The sequence below is a fragment of the Vulpes lagopus genome, chromosome 14 (assembly GCF_018345385.1).
Source record: "Vulpes lagopus strain Blue_001 chromosome 14, ASM1834538v1, whole genome shotgun sequence".
In the NCBI taxonomy this organism is placed as follows: domain Eukaryota; kingdom Metazoa; phylum Chordata; class Mammalia; order Carnivora; family Canidae; genus Vulpes; species Vulpes lagopus.
Window position 1 is genome coordinate 12,345,912 of NC_054837.1, and position 26,595 is coordinate 12,372,506.

At 38.6% G+C, this 26,595-nt stretch overlaps 1 protein-coding gene across 9 annotated transcripts in view; it reads right to left on the reverse strand.

Moving 5' to 3' along the window:
- The window catches only part of SFI1 (SFI1 centrin binding protein), a 97,584-nt gene that overhangs the window by 42,551 nt on the left and 28,438 nt on the right, over nt 1–26,595 (reverse strand). For all 9 annotated transcript variants that reach the window (XM_041729371.1, XM_041729370.1, XM_041729369.1 and 6 more), the window contains 4 exons: nt 24,264–24,374; nt 20,601–20,695; nt 9,412–9,529; nt 7,082–7,184 (listed from right to left, as the gene is read on the reverse strand). In XM_041729371.1, the coding sequence (XP_041585305.1) occupies nt 7,082–7,184; nt 9,412–9,529; nt 20,601–20,695; nt 24,264–24,374 (427 nt within the window). The remainder of the gene's footprint in view (nt 1–7,081; nt 7,185–9,411; nt 9,530–20,600; nt 20,696–24,263; nt 24,375–26,595) is intronic.

Genomic DNA, 26,595 nt, shown 5'->3' on the forward strand with positions numbered 1-26,595 from the left:
TCTTGCTATAGACAGGGAGTCAGCTATTTCGCCAAGAAGCCTCTGTTCCTTTTAGCCAGGGAAAAACAGAGCCCACAACTTGGGCACTGGGAATGCTAAATGCCATCTATTCTTGCTGCTCACTGCTTCTAACTTTTCAGTAAATAAAATGAGAAATAGGGTAGCCCAGGTGGCTCAGCGGTTTGGTGCTGCCTTTGGCCCGGGGCGTGATCCTGGAGACCCGGAATCGAGACCCGCATCGGGCTCCCTGCATGGAGCCTGCTTTTCCCACTGCCTGTGTCTCTTTCTGTCTCCCTGTGTCTCTCATGAATAAATATATAAAGTCTTAAAAAAAAAATTTAAAAAATTTAAAAAATAAAATTTTTTTTTTAATTTTTATTTATTTATGATAGTCACACAGAGAGAGAGAGAGGCAGAGACACAGGCAGAGGGAGAAGCAGGCTCCATGCACCAGGAGCCCGACATGGGATTTGATCCCGGGTCTCCAGGATCGCGCCCTGGGCCAAAGGCAGGCACCAAACCGCTGCGCCACCCAGGGATCCCCAAAAAAAAATATTTTTAAGGTTAAAAATGTCCTAAATCCATATTGATATTTATATTTCCATTCTCAAATTAAAGGGCTTTTCTTTTTTTTTAAGTTATTTATTTACTTATTTATTTAATTATTTGAGCAGGGGAAGAGGGAACGGGAGACAGAGAAGCAGGTTCCCCCCCTGAGCAGGAAGCCCAATGAGGGGCTCAATCCCAGGACCCTAGGATCATGACCTGGGCTGAAGGGAGACACTTAACTGACTGAGCCACCCAGGCATCTCTTTTATTTCATTTTCTATATCTGTAATCTTTTCTTTCACATTGATCATGATTCCTAATGACACTGCCATAGTAACTTGCTTTATCTCTCAATGTAGCTATAATAGTTTCAACATAAGAATTCTAAACCTGCCACTTACAGTAAGACTACTGAATGCAGATTTTGAATCTTCTAGCAGCTGAGTCCTTAGAATGCATCCCACTAGGGATTAACAGTCAAAATACTGTATTTTAAAGTTACTCTAAGGACAGCCCAGGTTGCTCAGCAGTTTAGCGCCGCCTTCAGCCCAGGGTGTGATCCTGGAGTCCCGAAATCGAGTTCCACATTGGGCTCCCTGCATGGAGCCTGCTTCTCCCTCTGCCTGTGTCTCTGACACACACTCTGTGTCTCTCATGAATAAATAAATAAATAAATCTTAAAAAAAAATAAAGTTACTTTAAGTAATGTTTTTCTCTATGTAGTCATGGCTATGAACTTAAGTTTGTTTCAGTATGTTTTAAAATTCTGGGAATTGCTTTTTTCCTTTTTGATTTACTTATGTGTATGTGCGTGTTTAATTATATAGAATATTTACATGGTTCTAAAGTTAAAATTGTATAACAAAGTAAATTCACAGAAGTATTTTGTTTCCACTGTTTCCTCCATCCCACTATAGGTAATCACTTTTTATTAGTTTTGGATTTATTTTTCCATTATATCTTCTTGAAAATATAAGTGCATACACATGCACGCACACATACATACACCCCTTTTCTTCCCCAAAGGCAGCACACAAAGAACCAGAGGGATTCCATTAAGAAGTCAGTGTGGTCATATCACCCTCACTGAAAGCCAGCAGCTTCTCACCTCCACTGGAATGAGAATGTAAAGCTTTTATGGGCGTAGCCTGCAAGGCCCTAGGCTCTCCTCGTTACCTCATGACCTAATTCTTCCCATTCTCCCTCTCTCTCTCATGTTCAAGATATCACAAGATATATCAAATTCATGGATGGGACGACTCACTGTATCACAGACATGACAATTTCCTCCAATCTAAAGTAAAAAGTCGGTATTAAAAATCCCAGTAGGGGACGCATAGGTGGCTCAGCGGTTGAGCATCTGCCTTTGGCTCAGGGCATGATCCTGGAGTCCCAGGATCCAGTCCCACATCACGCTCCCTGCATGAAGCCTGCTTCTCCCTCTGTCTATGTCTCTGCCTCTCTCTCTCTCTGTGTCTCTCATGAATAAATAAATAACATCTTTAAAATAAATAAATAAAAATCCTAGTAGGCTTTGATGTGGAACTTGAAAGTTGATACTAAAATTAAGAAAGAGTGGGGGTCCCTGGGTGGCTCAGCAGTTTAGCGCCACCTTCAGCCCAGGGCCTGATCCTGGAGTCCTGAGATAGGAGTCCCACATCAAGCTCCCTGCATGGAGCCTGCTTCTCCCTCTGCCTGTGCCTCTGCCTCTCTCTCTCTCTCTCTCTCTCTCTGTCTCTCATGAATAAATAAATAAAATATTTTAAAAAATAAAATTAATAAGGAGTAAAGATGAACAACCAAGACAATTTTAAAAAGAACATAAAAATGATTATCATTTTGTGCCCGGCGGGCTCAGTCAGAGGATCATGGGACTCTCGATCTTGCGGTCATTAGTCTGAGTTCCATGATGGATATGGAGGTTCCTTAAATAAATACAACTTTAAAAAAAGACTTAAGAGAGAGATCATTAAAGTAAGGATAGTAATAAACAGCTCAGGCTTACTGAGCTTTCCATATGCCAGGCATTGTTGTAAGTATATTATATTACATATTACATTAATAATGCTTTAAGTATATTACTTAATCCTCAACAACCCTATGAGGTAGGTACTATTATTATCTACTTACAGATATGAACTCTAAGGTATAGGGAAGGTAAGTAACTCATTCAAAGGTACAAAGCTAATAGGCCATGGAAGCAGAAACCTGTGTGGTCTGATGGAAGAATCTGCTCTTCCTTACCTGCTTCATTAAATCACAATTACAACAGTGTGGTATTGGCTTAGAGACAGAAATACAGACCAGTGGAATGGAGAGCCCAGGACAGACCCATGACGAAATGAGACTTTGCTCTATAATGAAGGTAGATTAATAATCAGTATAAAAAAGATAAAGAATGGATGAATCACCAAACAGTGCTGCAGCAATTAATTATCCATATGGAAGGTGACAAACTAAGACTTTTTTCACACAGTTTGAAAATTAAACCCAAGACCTATTAAAGACCAAACTGGATGGGATCCCTGGGTGGCACAGCAGGGATGGTGGCAAAGGCCCTTGCCTTTGGCCCAGGGCGCGATCCTGGAGACCCCGGATCGAGTCCCATATCGGGCTCCCGGTGCATGGAGCCTGCTTCTCCTTCTGCCTGTGTCTCTGCTTCTCTCTGTGATGACTATCATAAATAAACAAATAAAAATTAAAAAATCATCCTTCTTTAAAAAAAAAAAAAAAGACCAAACTGGAGATACAAGAATTAATTAGGCTAAGTTGAAATTAATAACATCTTTATGGGGGGAAAAAAAGGCTCCATAAGCAAAGCAAAATCCAAGCTATCGACTGGAAGAAAACATCTGTAAAGTATGTAACACTTAAAAGATGAAGAAGCAGAATCTTCAACAATGTCCACAAATAAGTATTAAAAAAAAAAAAAAAAGAAAGCCAAATAACAGAAAAAAGAGTGAGGGACATAAGCAAGCTCAAAAGCAGAAGTCCTAGGGCAGCCCGGGTGGCTCAGCAGTTTAGCGCCTGCCATCGGCCTGGGGCATGATCCTGGAGACCTGGGATCGAGTCCGATATCAGGCTCCCAGGGTGGAGCCTGCTTCTCCCTCTGCCTGTGTCTCTCTCTCTGTCTCTCTCAAGAATAAATAAATAAATAAAAATCTTAAAAAAAAAAAAAAAAGCAGAAGCCCAAATGCAAACAAGCATCTGAAAAGATGCTGGGCCCCTGTAGGCAACAGTGAAATACAAGTTAAAGCAACAATGAAGTACCACTCCACACCTATCCAGTTGGTGAAGAGGACCAAGTCTGGCAGTGCAAAGCACTGAAGAGGCTGAAAGAAACGGGAAGTGAAATGTCAGCACATAAACTGGCCTAATACTGGAAAGCACTTGGCAATCCTTAGTAAGGATGGAGAGATGGAATACCCAATGATCCAACAATGTCACTTCTAAGAACGAGACTGGAAAATCTCTGACTCTTGCACAAGGATATATGTTTAAGGGCAGCCCAGGTGGCTCAGCGGTTTAGTGCTGCCTTTGGCCCGGAGCATGATCCTAGGGACTCAGGATCGAGTACCGTGTCGGTCTCCCTACATAGAAGCCTGCTTCTCCCTCTGCCTCTCTCTTTCTCTCGCTCTATGAATAAATAAATAAAATCTTTAAAAAAAAAAAAAGGATATATGTTTAAAAATGCTCTCTGCAACACCGTTAGTAATTGCAAAAATGTACAAGTCATCAAGAATCCATCATTAGTATTAGTACTACTATTGAAGCAGATAACCTGTGCCTTATTCAGACAAGAGCAGCGTACAAGGTTAATAGATCTATACCCACCTACAAGGATAAACCTCAAAAATACACTGTTGCATAAAAAAGGCAAGCTGCAAAGTCCATATACAGTAGAAACACCATTCACAAATGTCATAACTACACAAAACCAGAATATTTCTGCTTTGTGGGTATGTATGTGAACATTTTTACAAGTAAAAAAGATGAGAGAATGACCTTGTATCACTGCAGAGGCCATCTCTGAGGAGGACTGGTGGCAGGAGGGAGGGAAGGGGGCACCTAAGCAATGTCTGGGCAAGAGTGGAGAATGTTAAGACCTTTTAAATCTGGGTGGTGGGTACTTGGGTATTTATTCATGTTTTTATAAACATATTATATTTAGTGTTTCTATGTTTGAAGTATATATATTTGTAACCATTTCCCATAATTCATGATGTCTGCCCTGTCTAGTCCAGAGATGTTGTGAGGGTTAAAAGAAATGACTTATGTGTAAGTTCTTGGTAAGCCATACGGTACTTAGCAGACATGAGGCATTATTGCTTATAATCCACACAATAAAATCTGGTCTTAGAGTCTCACACAGCTTTTGGTCCATATCAATATGATCTTGATGACTCATATTTTCACTGGATTTGATTCTGAATGACTCTTGGATGTTTCAGATGTTAAAACCAACTGCTGAGGGATCCCTGGGTGGCGCAGCGGTTTGGCGCCTGCCTTTGGCCCAGGGCGCGATCCTGGAGACCTGGGATCGAATCCCACGTCGGCTCTTGGTGCACGGAGCCTGCTTCTCCCTCTGCCTGTGTCTCTGCCTCTCTCTCTCTGTGACTATCATAAATAAATAAAATTTAAAAAAAAAAAAAAAACCAACTGCTGACCATGAAAACCTACTATCACTAGAAATATTCTTTTTTTTTTTTATCACTAGAAATATTCAATCAAATTGCTGTTCCATCTTTCAAGACAATAGTCAAAAGGGAATTCTGGAAGTGTTCTGAGCAACAGTAGTACCAGCAGAATTAATTTATAGGCCCTCAGAGCGGCTCTCTGAAAGAAAGAACACTTGTCCCTCAGGAGCAGAAAATCAGTCTCGTTATGTTTCCATGTTGATAGCACTTTCACATTTGTCAGCTCCCTCTCCTTCCTGAGATTACAAGGCTATTAAGGACAATGCAGCAGGATGGTTAAAAGAACGGTTCTGTAGTTGTCAGGCTGTTTGGGCTTAAACCCTGGTTCTGACCTTTGCTAGGTGTCTGACTCTCATTCAAGTTATTTAACCTCCTTAGTTTCCATAATACTAGTACTATGGGATTTTTAAAAAGAATTAAGGGGCACCTGGCTGGCTCAGCAGAAGAGCATGGGACCCTTGATCTCAGGGTCATGAGTTTGAGCCCCAAATTGGGTATAGAGATTACTAAAAAAAAAAAAAAAAAAAAAAAAAAAAGACAAACTTAAAAAAAGAATTAGGGGGGATCCCTGGGTGGCTCAGCGGTTTAGCGCCTGCCTCTGGCCCAAGGCGTGATCCTGGAGTCCCGGGATCGAGTCCCACATCAGGCTCCCTGCATGGAGCCTGCTTCTCCCTCTGCCTGTGTCTCTGCCTCTCTATCTCTCTGTATCTCTCATGAATAAATAAATAAAATCTTAAAAAAAAAAAGAATTATGAAAATTAATTGAGATAATGCACGTAAAGCACTTAGTCCAGCTCCTAGCATAAGCTAGACCACCATAAATGCTATTTGCTGTTGCTGCTATTCTTATTACTGTTATTATCACTGTCAAGAAATGTTCTTGCTATTGTCTCTGAAGACCTTATGAGTTCTTAGGTCAGCAACTTTTTTCTTAAAAGTCAGATCATAACTACTTTAGGCTTTGCACACCACAGTCTCTATGGAAACGACTCAACTCTGTCCTTGTAGCCTCAATGCTGCACTCTTGGACAATACATAAATGAAGAGGTATAACTTCATCCCAAAAAAACTTTTTTTGCAATAACAGATAGCAGGCCAAATATGACCTGTGGGCTAGTCTGTAGACCCCTGACCCAGATAATTGTATATGCTATATGCATGTGATTTCCACAATACTGCATATATTTTGCATGGTCCATTCAACATGTCAGATTAAAAAGAGATTTACTCCTATGTATAGTAAGAAACACTTCTTTTTGACCTATTCCCTGTTATATTCTCTATAACTGACTTGGAAAACCCAGAAGTACCCAGCAGACCAAAAAAGTGACAGAAACTCACAGTCTATCAAAGATCATAAGAAAACTTCACCACAGCATAGTCTTGGTCAGATGTTAGGCCTTTGTCATTGACCAAAAGCTAGTGGCTTCCTCTAATACAAGCAAAATTATATTTAGAAGCCAGGCTTTCTTTACAGACTTAGTTTTTTTCTGCCCTCATTATTTTCCAACTTGTTGTAGGAAAATAGTAATGACAAAATAAAGAATATACTGCTATTTCTTTAATCATATTTATAACTAATTCATAAATCCCTTTCCAGCACCATGACTAGCAGACACACTATACATATAATTGGTAATCACCTTAGCATATTCCTAATAGCAGTCCCTACCCACTGAGCCCAGCCTTCCATGTTGCTTCTGCCTTCCACCCCCTACCCAGGGAGGGCCCAGGACAGAGGCAGCAGCATGAAGGCCAGCCTTCCACTTGGGAGTCCAACCCCACCATCTGTGGGTTTGGGGCTTGACACCAAAGCCACAGTCAGCTGTGCTCACCTGCTGCTGGAGGCTCAGGGCCCTGTGCTTCACGGCTGACGCATGCAGGGCATGGCCCACACAGACCTGTCCCAGTTGTTGCCTCCACCGCCTCCACCAGAGCCTGTCAAGGAACAAATCAAAGATAGAACCAGTCAAAAAAGGCCACCCAGAAAAGAGAAGGGCAGTGAGGCTTGGGCCTCAGACCTTTGGCTCAAGTCCCTATCCCTCACTGTGCCATCCTGATTGACATCTGGAGTCACTGCTGGAAAAAAAAAAAAGATTGAGAAACAGTTCTAAAATACCCAATTAAGGGTTGGAAACTGATAGTTCCTAAGGTCGCAGCCTTGACATGCTCTATTTGGAACTACACAGGTTTAAAAAATATATCTATGAATTACTGACAACATTAAAAAATCAGGAGATTTTACAGAATAATCAGTAAAAAACATGGCTTTTTGACTTCCAATCTTGGCTTCTTTTCTGCTTATTTTATAGTTAGCTAGCTATTGGAAAACAGTAATGAGGAAATGAGAGTTTCCAAGCTCTGCTTTGTACAGAAACACTCACTTTGCCTGGCTATTCTAACCTAGCAACATCTCTCTGTTCGAACCTGGGCCAGGCTTAGCTATATCACTCCCTTAAAAATCGCAAGCTATCTTGCACTACTACTTATATTTTTAAGCATTTAGGGAATTACAAGTTCCCTGAATGCAGTTCCAGCACCCACTATAGTACTAGGAACATTTTAAGCTCCCAAGAAATATATATTCAATAAATAAAATTATGTAAAAATATTCCCCACTGACTCTAATAGAAACCCATACTTATTAAGCATTTAAAAATATTTGTCAAGGGGCATCTGGATGGCTTAGTCTGTTAAGCACCTCTTTTTGGCTCAGGTCTTGATCTCAGGGTCCTGAGATGTAGCCCTGCATAGAGCAACTTGCTCAGTGGTGAGTCTGCTTCTCCCTCTGCCCCTACCTCCCGCTAATGCCCCCAAATAAATAAAAATCTTTTAAAAAAATATTTGCCAAGTAAATTTTAAATAACTTAAAGTACTTATTTAAAATAACTTCTTTAAGTTACTTAAAACTTATTTAAGTTATTTAAAATAACTTCTTTAAGTTATTTAAAATTAAAAATAAGGGATGCCTGGATGGCTCAGTGGTTGAGTGTCTGCCTTCGGCTCAGGGCTTGATCCTGGAGTTCCAGGATTAAGTCCCACATCAGGCTCCCCGGAGGGAGCCTGCTTCTCCCTCTACCTATGTCTCTGACTCTCTCTCTGCGTCTCTCATGAATAAATAAATTAAATCTTAAAAAAATAATAAAATAAAGAATTTTTAGGTGTACTGATGTTCTGAAGACACTGTGCTAAATACTTTAGCAATTACCATATTTATTTCCCATAACAGCCCTGAAAGACACTTAACAGTATGCCTGTCTCACACATGAGGAAGGAGAAATGTGGAGAGGGAAAGGACCCAATAATACACGTTGAAACATGGATTTGAGTTCAGGTCAGTCTAACTGCAAAGCCTCTGCCCTAATTCATGCTACATAGAGGGCCCACCTCTTTTGAGCTTTTAATATGTTCCACTCAGGATGCCAAAGGACCACCATAGAGAAGATACAGTGGGATCAGTCCTGTTATAAAAAGTAGCTCACTGTTATATATGTCTGGCTTTCAAAGTCATCTAACTCCTGTCCCTCCAAAGTGTGGACAGTGCTGATGAAATGCAGTGTGGGGCAGTTAAGAACATAGGCTTTGGCATCAGAAAGGTGAGTAGATGAGCCCTTTTTTGCTAGTTACAACTCATCTGAGCTCGGACAAGTTACTCAACTTTTCTGAGACTCTATATGTATCTTCATCTTTACAAAAACAGTGATGATTAAATGAGACTTTACATTATAAAATTAACACACACAAGCTTAACACAGGGTTTGGAACACAGTAAGTACTCAATTAGTGTTACTTCTGATTGTGTGAAAACTTGATCGTATAGCTGAAAAAGCTGTCAATCACTATTTATTAAGCATCAATTATGTTTGAAACATTGCTTTTTTTTTTTTTTAAAGATTTATATATTTACTCATGAGACACACACACACACACACACACACACAGAGGCAGAGACACAGGCAGAGAGAAGCAGGCTCCTTGCAGGAGCCCGGTGAGGGACTCGATCCCAGATCCTGGGATCACGACCTGAGTCCAAGGCAGCTGCCCAACCGCTGAGCCAACCAGGCATCCCTGAAACACTGCTCTCAAGGTGGGTTTTCATGTTTTGTAAAACAAGGCTGAGGTAAAATTATGACTGCTGATCTGCAGGGCAAAAGAGCACACTCACCATAAAATACTCTGCTGCCTAAACTCCAGGGCGGTGGTCTGCATCTGAAGTTTGGTTCTACGAAAAACCACGTAGATCAGCCAGGACTTCCAGGCCTGCCGCATCTTTTGCTTTGCATCTAGATGCACCAAAAAGATTTTCAAAAAGGAGTTGGAAGAGAGAGATTACTCTGGGTTATGATAAAAGCTCATGTACTCTCTGTAATCATCCCTCCTTTTGAGTATCTAAATTCTTCCAGCCTTCAAGTGCCCCCTGGTGGAAAAGTTGTGAAGCTCTACAAAAAAAATAAGGATGCAGATACGTGTGAAGAATGGATATTTAAGTGATGGCATTTACAAAATACAATTACAGGGAAATCAATATACTGCACTATTCAGAAATCTTTTGTTTTAAAGCCCTTATTTTTAGAGATATGTTCTATAATTTTTACAGATAAAATGATTTGGTTAACAAAAAGCAGAGAAGTGAGCCTGGTCTGAGCTAGTAAGTATTGCAGCTGGGTGACAGGTACATGGAGGTTCATTACTCCATCTTTCAATTTTGTCAATTTAAAATTTTCCACAGTATAAAGTTACAGAAGAAGAAATCATGTCATAAACTTGCTGTCTGAAACAATAATTCTAAAGTAGAATAAGAGAAAGAAGAAGAATACTATCTAGATCTACTTGGAAAACGGAATGAAAAGGACCAATATTGATCCTGGAGAAAAGAGACTTTTCTATTTACTAGATATAGGAACTGCAAAGGTCCACAGATCTCCCTTTGCAGTAAATTCCATTTTTTGTTATGAAAGTCATCACTAATGAAATAAATTTCTGTTCTTTTTAGAATACAAAGGAGAAAACAAAATTATGTCAACCATTTTCAGGACATTCTCCAAGATGTGATCAGTAGGAGGAGAGCTATATTTATATTTCAGAGCAATTAACAAATCAAAATATGGAGAACTTAACATGCAGCTTCCTCAGGCCGCTTGGGCAACCTGCTGTGGTTCAGAGTTTGGGTTCCTGAATTAAGACAAACCAGGTTTGAATACTGAGTTTGTTACTGAGCTGAGTAACCTCGCACAAATTTCTCATCTGCAAAATGGCACCTTCCTTAAGGATGTGTTTGCCAAGAGTAAATGAGATCATTGATGAAAAGTGTCTCTAATAAAAGCAGGCTGTTATTTTCTGAGGGTGGTACCCAAGAATCTACACTAATGGTGCCTGCCATGATTCTGGGCAATCTGAGAACCACACTTCCCTAAGGTACTAAGCCTGAAAGTACTTTTACTTTCAAAGTACTTTGTTAAATAAAAAACAGTGCAAGAGTGGCTGAAAACTATAGAACACTTGACACAAAGAAATGGAAAAACAGTCCATGCTCATGGATTAGAATAACAAATATTGTCAAATTGTCTATGCTTCCCAAAATACCATCAACATTTTTCATAGAGCTGGAACAAATAATTCTAAATTTGTATGGAACCAGAAAAGACCCAGAATAGCCAGAGGAGTGCAGAAACAGAAAACCAAAGCTGGTGGCATCATAATTCCAGACTTCAAATTATATTACAGAGCTGTGATCATCAAGACAGTATGGTACTGGCACAAAAACAGACACATACATCTATGGTACAGAAGAGAGAATCCAGAAATGAACCCTCAATGCTATGGTCAACTAATCTTTGACAAAGCAGGAGAGAATATTCAATGGAAAAAAAAAAAAAGACAACAAATAAGTTGGACAGACCTGCAGAAGAACGAAATTGGACTATTTTCTTTTATCATACACAAAAATAGACTCAAAATGGATGAAAGACTAAATGTGAGACAGGAATCCATCAAAATCCTAGAGGAGAACACAGGCAGTGACCTCTCTGACCTAAGCCACAGCAACTTCTAGCAAGACACGTCTCCAAAGGCAAGAGAAACAACAGCAAAAACGAACTATTGGGACTTCATCAAGTTAAAAAGTTGCTGCACAGCTAAGGAAACAGTCAACAAAACCAAAAGATAACCTACAGAATGGGAGAAGATATTTGCAAATGTTTTATCAGATAAGTGGTTAGCATCCAAAATCTATCAAGAACTTAACAAACTCAACACCTAAAAAAATTAATAATAATCCAGTCAAGAAATGGGCAGAAGACCTGAACAGATATTTCTCCAGAGAAGACATACAAATGGCTAACAGACACATGATAAAATGCTCCACATTATTTGGCATCAGGGAAATACAAATCAAAACAATGAGATACCACCTCACACCAGTCAGAATGGATAAAAAATAACAAGTCAGGAAACAACAAATGTTGGTGAGAAAGGGGAACCTTCTTACTCTGCTGGCGGGAATGCAAGCTGGTATAGCTACAATGGAAAACAGTGTGGAGGTTCCTTAAGAAGTTAAAAATAGAGATACCCTACAACCCAGCAATTGTACTACTAGATATTTACCCCAAAGATACAAATGCAATTATCCAAATGGGCACCTGCACCCCAATGATTATAGCAGCAACGTCCACAATAGCCAAACTGTGGAAAGAGCCCAAACTCTTAACCATAGGAAACAAATTGAGGGTTGCTAGAGGGGAGAAGGGGTTGGGGGACGAGGTAACTGGATGATGGGCATTAAGGAGGGCAAGTGTTGTGATGAGCACTGGGTGTTCTTTACAACTGATACAACCTGAACTCTATCTCTGAAACTTATAATACACTATATATTAATTAACTGAATTAAAATAAAACAAAATAAAATAAAAACAGTACAAGAGTGAACAGACACCCCCTGAGGTCTATGGGCATGGCCTGAGACAACTGTCATACATCAGAAACAATTTTTTTTTTTTTAAAGATTTATTTAGGGACGCTTGGATGGCTCAGCGATTGAGCATCTGCCTTCAGCTCAGGGCATGATCCCAGGATCTAGTATTGAGTCCCACATTGGGCTCCCTGGGAGGAGCCTGCTTCTCCCTCTACCTGTGTCTCTGCCCCCCGCCCCCGTGTGTATCTCTCATGAATAAATAGATTTATCTATTTTAGAGAGAGAGAGAACAGCTGCACATGTACACACCCACAAGCATGGGGGTAGAGCAGAGTCTTAAGCAGACTGCTATCTCGTGACCCTGAGATTACAACCTGAACCAAGAGTCAGACACTTAACCAACTGTGCCACCCAGGTGCCTCCAAAAACAACTAATTATATCTGAAGAATTCAAGTGACTTTTCGTTCTATTTCATAATATAGCTATGTTTATTATAACCGCAAGTAATATAAGATAACAGAATGTGCATTTCTCAAATATGGAATATTCACAAGATAAATGTTCTGAAACAAACAAAAATAAATCTGAACCAACAGAACTGAAATCACACTAAGTCTGTTTTTTCATTATAATGGGGTAAACTAGAAAATCAGTAAGGATATTTTGAACTATTTCTATAAATATAGAAAGGTATTAGAAAGTCTCCAATATGGGACTAAACACACTTCTAGATAATCTGTGGGTGAAAAAGGAAGTCTTAACGGAAATTAGAAAACATTTCCTACTGAATGAAAACAGAATTGCAAATATTAAAATCCGTGGGGTGCAGTTAAACTCATGCTTAAAGGTAACTAACTTTATTACAGCAAATGCTTGTGTTGAAATAAAGGAAAGGCCTCAAATCAATAATCTCAGTTTGCATCTTAAGAAACTAAAAAGGAAAAAGCAAATTAAAACCAAACCTTGCAGAAGTGAGATAATGTAAAAACAGGAACAGAAATCAAGGAACTTGAAAACAGAAAAACAACAGAAAATGAATACAAAGGCTCGTTATTTAAAAAGGTGGATAAAACTGGTAAAGCTCTAACCACACTTACCAAACATAAAAGGCTAAAAACAAATGATCAATATTAGAAATGAAAAAGGAGCTATCACTACATTCCCTGCAGACATTAACATTATAATAATGGAATACTTCAAATGATTCTATACCAGAAATTCAACAACATATTTAAAATGGACCAATTCCTTGATAAACAAATTACCAAACCCATTCAAGAAGGAACAGGTAACCTAAATAGTCTAACATCTACTCAAAAACTTGAATTCAAAGTTCAAACGTCTCTAACAAAGAAAACTTCAGGCCCAGAAGAGTTTACTGAAGAATTTTACCAAATATTTCAGGAAGAAATAATACAAATTTTACAAATCCCTTTAAGAAAACAGAAGACAGGGATCCCTGGGTGGCGCAGCGGTTTGGCGCCTGCCTTTGGCCCAGGGCGCGATCCTGGAGACCCGGGATCGAATCCCACATCAGGCTCCCGGTGCATGGAGCCTGCTTCTCCCTCTGCCTGTGTCTCTGCCTCTCTCTCTCTCTCTGTCTCTGTGACTATCGTAGATAAATTAAAAAAAAAAAAAAAAAAAAGAAAACAGAAGACAATAAAACAATCCCCAACTCATTCTATGAAGTCAGTATTATCCCGAACCAAAACCAAAGACATTTATAACAAAAGAAAAGTACAGGCCTATATCCTCCTGAACACAGATGTAAAAATCCTCAACAAAAAAATTTAGCAAATTGAACCTAGCAATATATAAAGAATGGCATCAACATGAGGAATGTAAGGCTGGTTCAAAATTTGAAAATTGCTGCTTCACCATAGTAATGCACTAAAAATGAAAAGCGGTGAATTACCTCAATAGATACAAAATTTAATGCATCTTATTGATAAAAATGCTCAGAAAACTAGGAAGAGAATTTCCTTAACCAACAAAGGACATCTACAAAAAACCTACAGCTAACATCATATTTTATGATTAAACACTGGATGTTTTTCCCTTAAGTTTAGGAACAAGGTGGGGATGTTCACTGGGATCACTCCTATTCCATTATTTTCCTGGACGCTCTGCCAGTGCAATAAAAATAATTTGGAAAGGAAGGCATAAAACTGTCTCTGTTCACATATGACTTAACTATCTGCTTAGAAAATCCCATGGAATTTACAAAAAAACCTCCTATAACTAATAAACTTAGCAAGGTTGCAGAATCCATATGTAAAACCACAGAACTTTTAGAAGAAAACAGGAGAAAAAAAAAAAGAAGAAAACAGGAGAAAATCTTCGCGACTTCGAAGTAGGTGGAGTTCTTAGACATAGTATCAAAAACAGGATCCATAAGACAAAAAAATTAATATTAGACTTTATAAAAATTAAAAAATTTTGCTCTGTAAAGACAAGAGAATGAAAAGACAAAAAAGAGAGAGAGAGAATGAAAAAGACAAGCCATATCCTGGGAGAAAAGTATTAGCCAATTATGCTTCTCACAAAAGACTTGTAATAACCAGAATATATTTTTAGCATAACTCAACAAGAAGAGGGGGCACCTGGGTGGCTCAATGGTTGAGTCTTTGGCTCAGGTCGTGACCCGGGGTCCTGGGATCCAGTCCCGCATCAGGCTCCCTGCAGGGAGCCTACTTCTCCCTCTGCCTATGTCTCTGCCTCTCTCTCTCTCTGTCTCTCATGAATAAATAAATAAAATCTTTAAAAAAAAGGGGATCCCTGGGTGGCTCAGCGGTTTAGCGCCTGCCTTTGGCCCAGGGCGTGATCCTGGAGTCCCAGGATCGAGTCCCACGTCGGGCTCCTGGCATGGAGCCTGCTTTTCCCTCTGTCTGTGTCTCTCTCTCTCTATGTCTATCATGAATAAATAAATAAAAATCTTAAAAAAAAGATCTTAAAAATCCTCAACAAGAACACAATTTAAAAGGACAAAAGATCTTGAATAGACTCTTCACCAAAAAGAGAAATAATAAGTAACCATAGAAAAAGATATTCAAAATCATTAATCATTACATAAATACAAATTAAAACCTTAATGAAATAGCATGCACCTATCTGTATAGTCAAAATTTTATTTTTTTAATATTTTATTTATTTATTTGACAGAGAGAGAGCACACAGGAGAGCAAGCCCATGCACACAAGCAGGGGAGTGGGAGAGGGAGAAGCAGACCCCCTGCTGAGCAGAGAGCCTGATGCTGATGCTGGGCTGGATCCCAGAACCCTGGAATCATGACCCAGGTCAAAGGCAGATGCTTAACTGACTAAGCCACCCAGGTACTCCATTAAAATTTTATTTTAAATGGCAATAACAAGTGCTGATAAGATGCAAAACAAGTAGAATTCTCATAAACTGCTGGTAAGAATGCAAAATGGTACAGCCACTTTGAGAAAGTTTGCAGTTTCTTATAAAGTTAAATATACACCTACTGTAAGATCCCAGCAATCCTACACCTAATCACACTAGATAATTATGCCTAATCTACCCAAGAAAAGTATTCACATGGAAAACTATACACAAAGGTTTATGATTTATTATTTATAACTGTTTTCTAAAACTGGAAACAACTCAGATGTTCTTCAATCAGTGAATGGCAAATAAACTTTCATGCATTTCTGCTATGGAATATACAGGATATTACTCAGCAATATAAAGGAATGAACTACCAATATACGCAATAACTTGGATGAATCTCAAATGCATTATGCTAAAGAAGGCAGTGTCAAAATGCTACCTACTGTATGCTTCCCTTTATATTGCATTCTAGAAAAGCAAAGTCAGTGGTGACAACTGATCAGTGGTTGCTAGGAATCTGGTATAGAGGGAAGGCGCTATAGAGGGTTAGCATAAGAGAGTCTATCAGGAGTGATGGAACTTTCTGTTTCTTGATTGTGGTGGTGGTTACACAACTATACATTCCTCAAAATTCAAAGAACTATACACTAAGGGACTCCTGGGTGGTAACCAGTCACCTTTGTGCACAGGTTAAGTGTCTGCCTTCAGCTCAGGGCGTGGTCCCAGAATCTCAGGATGGAGTCCCATCAAGCTCCCCTCAAGGAGCTTCTCCCTCTGCCGATGTCTCTCCTGTCTCTCTGTGTCTCTCATGAATAAATAAAAATCTTTTAAAAAAAAACCACTATACACCAAAAAGAGTGACATTTTGTGTAAATTATAAAGGAAACAACAAAACATAAGCAACTTGCCAGCTAAATACTGAAAAAATGCATCGAGTGCTATAACTAAGAGGCCTCAGAAACTGCTTCTTACATTTTGGGCAAACAGACAAGGGAAGTAAAAACTCCAGTGCTGGGGGACAGAAGAAAACACTACATGGGGAAGAGGATATTTAAAATGTGAGGAACAAAAAAAAAATAAAAAAAATAAAATGTGAGGAACTGCAGGGACAAACATGGAAAGATATGGAAGTGCACATTCAGTGTGGCAAGGGTATAGAGTGTAGGGTGTATGGAAGGGACAGAAGAGAATAGGTGAATACCTTGTATGCTATCCGAAGGAGTGTTGACTTTATTAGCAAAGAGGAGCTAAACGAATTTTTATGTGCAGGAGTGACACGATCCTATGTCGTACCACTACTATAGCCATGTGGACAAGAAGAAGGGGGGAGAAAATAAATGCAGGGAGATGAAAGAAGAGGAACTTACAAACTTTGGGGGAAAGATAAGAATTAGTTGGGCAGTGACAAAGAAAGGATGAGTGCAGGCAGCCCAGGTGGCTCAGCAGTTTAGCGCCGCCTTCAGCCCAGGGCATGATCCTGGAGACCTGGAATCAAGTCCCACGTCGGGCTCCATGCATGGAGCCTGCTTCTCCCTCTGCCTGTGTCTCTGCCTCTATTTCTCTCATGAATAAATAAATAAAATCTTAAAAAAAAAAGAAAGGATGAATGCAAGTGACACATCAGAGAGCCATATTATAAACAGAGATAACTGAATAATGTGAGGCATGAGAAATGGATAGGCCATGTCTCAGTAAGGTTTCTCAGTCAGCTAGAAAAAATAGAAAAAGCAGGTCTAAATATGAGGCATCTGACAAGCTGTATTTATAACTGGCTGAGTTTGAGATGCCTGCAGGACATGCATGTGAAATGAGTATGAGGCAGCTGCTAATACAGGCTGCGTGATCATTTGGAAACTTGGTGCTATTTTCTCTTAGACTCCCAACATGGGTTTCTGGACTCAACTCACAGAGGAACCAAATACTGACCAGAGCTAAACTGGCCACAAGATCACTAGGGAACAACCTGGACAATGATGACCAGAAGTGAGTCCTGCAACTTGACTCTTGACAGATAGAGAGACAACAGCTCTGGGTGCTATGGGAGGGCAAGAATAGCTGGTTCAGAGAACTCATGCTTAAATGAGTTGTGGGTGCCTAAACCATGCCATATGGAGAAAACTATAAATATATGACTGTATAGTTCTTGTGCAGAGATAAACATTTTGAATAATAGGAAAGGGGATCAGAAAAACGTTCCCTTTGACCTGGAGTTATTTTCTCTCTCTGTAATGTAATGTCTTCCCCAAGAGCTTCTGAAAAAGTAAATGTGGACTCTCAGTGAACTAGGAAAAAGAGAGGGGTCTTCCTCAACTTGATAAAGAATATATACCAAAAGTCTATATCATGCTTAATGGTGAGAAACTCAAAATTTTCCTAACATCAGGTGCAAAAAAGAAATGACCCCTTTCAACTACTCCTTTTCTTCTCTTAAAAGATTTATTTTTACTTATTTGAGAGAGAGAGAGAGAGAGAGAGAGAGAGTGCGAGCACGAGCCGGGGGGGGCAGGAGGAGCAGCAGATGGAAAGGGAGAGAAAAATCTAAGCAGACTCCATGCTGAGCACAGAACCTGACATGGCTCAATCTCACAACCAACCCTGAGATCAGATCTGAGCCAAAACCAAAAGTTGGACACCTAATGGCCTGCACCCTCAATTACTCCTTTTCAACATCATACTAGAAGTTCTAGCTAATGCAACAAGACAAGAAAAAGCAATAAAAGGTATAAAGATTGGGAAGAAAGAAATAAAACTGTCTTTGTGCACAGTGACACACCTGTCTGGGCAAAGAACCCAAAAGAATTGACAAAACAAAAAAATTCCTAGAACTAATAAACAATCCAGAGCAAAGTTGAGAGCTGCAAAGCTAATACACAAAAGTTCATTGCTTTCCTATATAACAGCAATGAACAAATGGAATTTGGAATTGAAAGCACAATACCATTTACATTAGCACCCCCAAAAATGAAATTCTCATGTATAAATCTAACAAAATATATAAAATGTCAATATGAGGGAAAACTGTAAAACTCTGATAACAAAATCAAAGAACTAAATAAATGGAAGGATATTCCATTTTCATGGATAGGAAGACCCAATATAATTAAGATGTAACTCTTCCCAACTCGATCTCTAGATTCAATGCAATCCTAAACAAAATCCCAGCAAATTATTTTGTGGATATCAACAAACTGATTCTAAAGTTTATACAGAGAGACAAAAGACATAGTATAGCCAACATAATATTAAAGAAGAACAAGATTGAAGGAATGACTTCAAGACTTACTAAAAAACTACAGACATCAAAATAAAATGATACTGGTGAAAGAACTGACAAATAGATCAATGGAACAGAGAGAGGGCCCAGAAACAGACCCATGTAATATAGCCAATTTCTCTTTGACAAAGGAGCAGGGGTAAATACAATGAAGCAAAAACAGTCTTTTCAACAAATAGTGCAGGAACAACTGGATTTAGGCATGCAAAAAAAAAAAAAAAAAAGAATCTAGATACAGATCTTACATTCTTCATAAAAATTAACTCAAAATGGACTATTGACCTAAATGTAAAACATAAAACTATAAAACTTCTAGACAATAACATAGGAGAAAACTCAGATGACTTTGGGTATGATATAACAACAAAAACATGATCCATTAAAGAAAAATGTGATGGGCTGGACTTTATTAAAATGAAAAAACTTTTGCTTTGCAAAAGACAATATAAAAGAGAATGAGAAGACAAGCCACAGACTGGGAGAAAATATGTGCAAAAGACACATTTGATAAAAAAAATTATTATCCAAAATATAAAAATAACTCTTAAAACTCAACAAAAAAAAAAAAATCCAATTTTAAAAATGGGCAAAAGACACCTCAGCAAAAATATTCAGATGGCAAATAAGTATATGAAAAGATGCTCCATGTCATATACTATCAAAGAATACATATTAAACAAGATACCACTACATACCTATTAGGATGGCCAAAATCCAGAACACTGACAACACCAAATGCTGGTGAGCATGTGGAACAGACATTCTCATTCATTGCTAGTGGGAATGCAAAATAGCATAGCCACTCTGGAAGACAGTTTGGCAGTTTCTCACAGAACTAAACATATTCTTACCATATGATCCAGCAACTGCAATCCTTGGTATTTATCCAAAGTTCCTGAAAACTTATGTCCGTACAAAAACTTGCACATGGAAATTTACAGCAGTTTTAATCATAACTGCCAAAAATTGGAAGCAACCAAGATGTCCTTCTTCAAAATGGATAAACTGTGGTACATCCAGACAATGGAATATTTATTCAGCACTAAAAAGAGCTATCAAACAACAAAAGATATGGAGGAAACTTTTTTTTTTTTTGATACGGAGGAAACTTAAGTGCACATTACTAAGTAAAAGAAGCCAAACTGAAATGGCTATATACTGTATGACTTCAACTATATGACAAAACTATGAAGACAGTAAAAAGTTGGGGGTGGAGTGGATGGGGGCCTAGGTGGTGCAGTCAGTTGAATGTCTGACTCTTGGTTTCAGCTCAGGTCATGATCTCAGGGTCATGGGACTGAGCCTTGCATCGGGTTCTATGCTCTGTGTGGAGACTGCTTGAAATTCTCTCTCCCTCCCATTTGTGTACACTTGTGCTATCTCTAAAATCAATCAATAATCAATAAATCAATCTTTACCCCCAAAAAAGTTGCTGGGAGGAGGAGATGAGCTAAATAGGTAGAGCACAGAAGATTTTTAGTGCACTTAAAACACTCTGTATGATACCATAATGATGGATAAATGTCCACAGAAGGTACAACACTAAAAGTGAACCCTAGTGTAAACTATGGATTTTGAGAGATTCTGATGTGTCAATGTGGGTTCACTGTAACAGATGTACCACTCTAATGAGTGATGCTGATAGTGGGAGAGAATATGCATTGGGGGGGGGAAGGAAGAGGTATATATGGGTAATCAGTGTCTTTTCCCCTCAATTTTGTGCTATGAACTAAAACTGCTCTCAAAAAGTTAAGTCTTTATAAAAGAAAATCAAATAAATGAAGGCATTTTCTTTAGACATGTACTCCCTTTTCTTACCATGATTCTCAGCTCTAATGTACTTCTTCCTCATCTCCTGCTGCTGATGCACATAGGTCCTCCAAGTCTGGAACATCAGGTTGTACAAGTAATATCTGAGGAGGGAAAAAAATGACATTTCTTTCTTTACTTATTTTCTAAAGTTTATTTATAATATCTACACCCAACATGGGACTTGAACTCACAACCCTGAGATGATGAGTCCCATGCTCCACAGACTGAGCCAGCCAGGTACGCCAAACGGCATTTCTTTAAACAAAAAAACTTTTTTTTTTTGACAAGATTTTATTTATTTATTCATAAGAGACACAGAGAGAGAGGCAGAGACACAGGGAGAGGGAGAAGCAGGCTCCATACAGGGAGCCAGATGTGGGACTCGATCCTGGGACTCTAGGATCATGCCCTGGGCCAAAGGCAGGTGCTAAACCACTGAGCCACCCAGGGATCCCCTAAACTAAAAAAAACTCCTAATTCAATATACCCAGTCCATTCTGTACTCAGAAATTAACATGGATGCTTCTGATACAAAAAAGCCATATCTATATCTAAAGCTAAAATTTTATTTCCCATAGTCACAGTGAAACCTACTCTCCTTGATGGAGAGTCATTCTCACCTTACAGTATCACTGAGGAAATATAGCTTGAATTATCTGATAATAACTTCACCTTCAGCATTCACAAAGCTGTGACGGTCATATCTTTATCATCTTAATTATCCATATTATGTAAAACATCACCTCTCCTCTATGCAAAACATAGTCAATGACACTTTTCCTTTGTCTTTTCCTTGTATTGAGAAGGAAACACATTAAGATTGTCCCTTCCATATTTTCTCTATCCCATTTCCTAAGACTTGATTTCATGCTCTACCAGCTTATAGAATGATTAAACATTGTCTTCATTTTATCTGAAATACCCATAAATCAGAAACCCTGATCCAAAGAACCTAAATAAAGAAGTGATTATGGGGTGCCTGGGTGGCTCAGTTGGTTAAGTGACTGTCTTTGGGTCAGGTCACGATCCCAGGGTCCTGGAATTGAGCCCCATGTCAGGCTCTCTACTCAGTGAGGAGCCTGCTTCTCCCTTTCCCTCTGCTTGTTGCACCCCTGCCTGTGCTCTATCAAATAAATAAATAAAATATTTTTTAAAAAGTGATTATGAGAGTAAATACTATTTTTAAAAGATACAATATCTAAGATACATTAATTTTATTTTATAAAAGATATAAAATGTGTACTTCATATAATTCCAATTTTTACTTTTTCCTCTACTTATCTTTGCAAATACTAAAAAATCTTTTTAAGATTTTATTTATTCATGAGAGAGAGTGAGGCAGGCAGAGACACAGGCAGAGGGAGAAGCAGGCTCCACGCAGAGAGCCCAATGTGGGACTCGATCCAGGGACCATGGGATCACGCCCTGAGCCGAAGGCAGATGCTCAACCACTGAGACACCCAGTTGTCCCGAGGTATCATATTTCCTGATTTAAAGTTATACTGTAAAGCTATAATAATCAAAACAGAATGGTACTGGCATAAAAGCAGGCCAATGGAACAGAATAAGCCCAAGAAATAAACCCAAGTATATATGGCCAACTAATACTTGACAAAGGCGCCAAGACTACTCAATGGAGAAATGACAATCTCTTTGATAAATAGTGCTGGGAAAATTCAATATTCACATATAAAAGAATGATACTAGCTCCCTATCTTTTTTTTTTTTATTGGAGTTAAATTTGCCAACATATAGCATAACACCCAGTGCTCATCCCACCAAGTGCCCCTCTCAGTGCCCATCACCCAGTCACCCTAACCTCCGGCCCACTTCCCCTTCCACTACCCCTGTTCATTTCCCAGAGTTAGGTGTCTCTCATGTTTTGTCACCCTCACTGATATTTTCACTCCTTTCCCTTTATTCCCTTTCACTAATTTTTATATTCCCCAAATGAATGAGACCATATAATGTTTGTCCTTTTCTGATGGACTTATTTCACTCACTAGCTTCCTATCTTAAACCATTCACAAGATGTACCTTGCAATAGATTAAAGACATACATATACCTGAAACCATGAAACTCCTAAAAGAAAATACTAGAAAAGAGCTCCTTCACATAGGTCTTAGCAATGATTTTTTTGATATGACACCTAAAGCAAAAGCAATGAAATAAAACATAAACAAGACTATATCAAACCAAAAAACTTATGCACAGCAAAAGAAACAATCAACAAAATGAAAAAGAAAACCTATGGAATGGCAAAAATATTTGCAGACCATATATTTGATACAGGGTTAATATCCAAAATATATTAAAAACACATACAACTCAATAGCAATCCTCCCTAATAGTCCAAATAAAAAATAGGCAAAGAATCTGAATAGATATTTTTCCAAATAAGATACATGAAAGGCCAACAGGTTCATCAAAAGATGCTCAACCTCATTAAGTCATTAGGGAAATACAAATCAAAACCACAATGAGAAAATCACACACCTATCATCACACACATCTCACATAATGACCATCAGAAGGACAAGAGATAACAAATGCTGGTGTCAAAGTGGAGAAAAGGGATTCTTGTGCACTCTTGGTGGGACTGTCAATTGCCACAGCCACTAGGGAAAACAGTATGGAGGATCCACAAAAAATTAAAAGTAGAACTACCACTTGATCCAGCAATTTCACTTCTGGGAATATATTCAATGGAAATGAAAAGACTAACTCAAAAAGATATCTGCACCACCATGTGCACAGCAGCATTATTTATAATAGCCAAGACATGGAAACAATCTTAAGTGTCCATGGATGAGTGAACGGATAAAGTTATTGTGTGTGTGTGTGTGTGTGTGTGTGTGTGTGTGTATATAATTGAATAAAAAGTAATTTTGCCAAGTGTGACAACATGGACAAACACTGAGGGCATTATGCTGAGTAAGTCAGACAAAGACAAGTACTATAAGATCTCACTTATATGTGGATCTAAAAGCAAACACAATAAACTCATAGAAAAAGATCAGATTTGTGGTTACCTGAGGGAGCCATGGGAAGGTAGGAGGAGAGGGAATTGGAGGAAAGTGGTCAAAAGGTACAAACTTCTAATTATAAAATAGGTAAGTACTGGAGATGAAATGTACAACATGACGACTATAGTTACCATCGCTGTATGAAATATATGGAAGTTGTTAAGAGAATAAATCCTAAGACTTTCCATTATAACTTTAAAAAGCTTTTTTTTTTTTAAAGTAAGAGAGAGAGAGAACACATGAGTGGAGGAGGGGCAGAGGGAGAGGGATAGACTCCCTGCTGAGTGGGGAGCACAACGCCAGTCGGATCCACTACCCTGAGACCATGACATCAGCTGAAGTCAGACACTCAACCAACTGTGCAGCCAGGCACCCCAGCTTTTTTCTCTTTATGTCAGTTCTTTTTATTAAATCTGTATGAGATGATGGATAACTAAATTTATTGTGATCATCATTTCACAATATATGTAAATCAAACCTTTATGCTGTATACCTGAAACTCAGTCAGTGATGTATGTCAACTATATCTCAATAAAATCTCTGGACAAAAAACTTTCCCCCTTCTGACCAGAGACATGCCAACAAATAACTATTTGATCATGTGTAGCAGTAAAATTAAAGTAATAGAACATGAAACCTGACCTGTAGTGACAGTCGGCTCGAACACAGAGTTTCCACTCTCGCTGGAAAACCCACCACTCTTCTTTCCATTCTTCAAAGACTTTCCGTAGTATTCTTTGCTCATAGTAAAACCTTTGGCAAAGAACAAAATTCAGAGAGATCCATGATGATGTGGGAACGGATATTTATTCCCCAATTAGTTTCATACTGCCAATACTTTTCTCATAGAAAAGTGTGGCTCATTCTCTGACAACACCAGAATAAAAGAAGTTATTTTCCAGATCAAAATCTTAGAACTACTTAAACTAGAAACAAAGCTAAAAAATGTTATACTACAGATTTCTACCAATTAAAGAGGTTAAAGTAGAATAAAAATCAGACTTTTCAAATACCATAAATGAGTTGAAAATTATTCTCAAGGTTTTTTTCCTTCATCAGACTAAAACATTTTTGATTAGTAAAAAGCGGTAGTAGCTATACTTCACATTTACATATACAGGAGATTAAAAGTTATAAGCAAATACCTAATGGTATTCTTAGTACTTACAGGAACAAAGTATAGCAGTTTAACTGAAATCTGGCCAGAGAAGTTATGAAAACAGCAAAATATAGGTAGAAGAAATAAAGAGGAGGCCAAAGGCAATAAGAAAGAGAAAAAGAGAGCAATGGCAGATTGTGTGGATGCTAACAGGTGCTATCAAGGTGACAGATAATTTGTTTTTTTGGGTTTTTTTTTTGTTTTTTTGTTTTTTTTTTGGTGACAGATAATTTGAACTCTGTTGCCTGCCCATCACTTTGAATTTCTTTTCATGGTTCTGCAGGTTACTAACATGTCCTTCCTCCTTACCACTCATGGTAAGGAGACTACCTAGCAAAAATATACATAAGGGAAATTCACTTCACTATTGTTCATAATAAAAAAAAAAAAGAGAGAGAGAGAGAGAGAAAATTACAACAAATGTCCCTCAACGGGAGATAGGTTAAATTCAATCAATGTTGCCGAGTCATTTTTAATGAAGTAGACCTAAGGATACTGAAATGGAGAGATGTTCCAGAGAAGTTGTTAGGTGAAATGATAAAGCTACCTCATAGTATGTATGACACCATTTTTTAAAATTAATTCTTTTTGTATTTCCAGGACCCATATGTTGGAATCAATATAATACATACCAAATTTAAAAAAATACATACCAAATTAACATATATTTATATATAATATATACATACATATTTGTATACATAGATAAAAAACATATATATGGATATATGCATGCACTGTGTGTACATCTACAAATCATATTATACATATTGCCTGAAAAGGTTTCTAGTATACCAAACTATTACCAGTGGTTATCATTCAGGGAGAGATTGTAGGAGACTGGTGTTTCCTATTACACGTATCTATAGTTTGAAAAATTTTTAAAGAACTTTGTTCACGATTTTTAAAATTTTAATGGAAAAGAATCACTTCCAGGTACTTCCTTCTACCATCTACCACTATCCATTTACCTCCTTCTCTTCCCCCAACCCCATTAAAATAACATCTATATTACATTTTTTAAAGATTTTATTTATTTATTCATGAGAGACACACAGAGAGAGGCAGAGACACAGGCAGAGGGAGTAGCAGGCTCCATGCAGGGAGCCCAATGTGGGACTTGATCCCGGGTCTCCAGGATCACACCCTTGGCTGAAGGTGGCGCTAAACTGCTGGGCCACCAGGGCTGCCCAACATCTATTATTTCAAAAGGTGTAAGCCCACAAAGACAGAATAGGAACAATGACAATAGACACGAGATATCAACAAATTTTAGGTGACAGAGAACAGACAGGCAAGTGACATCTGAATCAGCGTATCAGAGAAAGCAGAGGAACAGCTAAGTGTCCTGTGCTTAGGGAATCAAGGAACAATCAGCTGGTGTCACAGACCCCAGAAAGGCAGAGAACAGGAGGCATAAGGAATGAGGGAGCCTGGGTGGAGATAAAAAGCACAGGATTGTTTGCAAGCTTAGGCATAAATGGTTAGGCCCCTAGGTACTGTTATTCACCAAAGCAGAGACTCCGGTGTCTCTCTGGAGAGGCTGAACAGAGAGGCACTGGATGGACTGCAGAAAACCAGGAAGAGCTCTGGAGAAGGTCTTAAGCAGAGTCCACATATTCTACGAGGCCCACATTCCCTCTCCTGTGCCTACAACCAAGCTTAGGGCACCACTACCCACCTCCAAGGGGCCAAACTTGCAATGAATGAATAAATAAATTTTATTTTATTATCTCGTGATTTTATTTATTCATTCACAAGAGACACAGAGAGAGAGGCAAACACACAGGCAGAGGGAGGAGAAGCAGGTGCTTC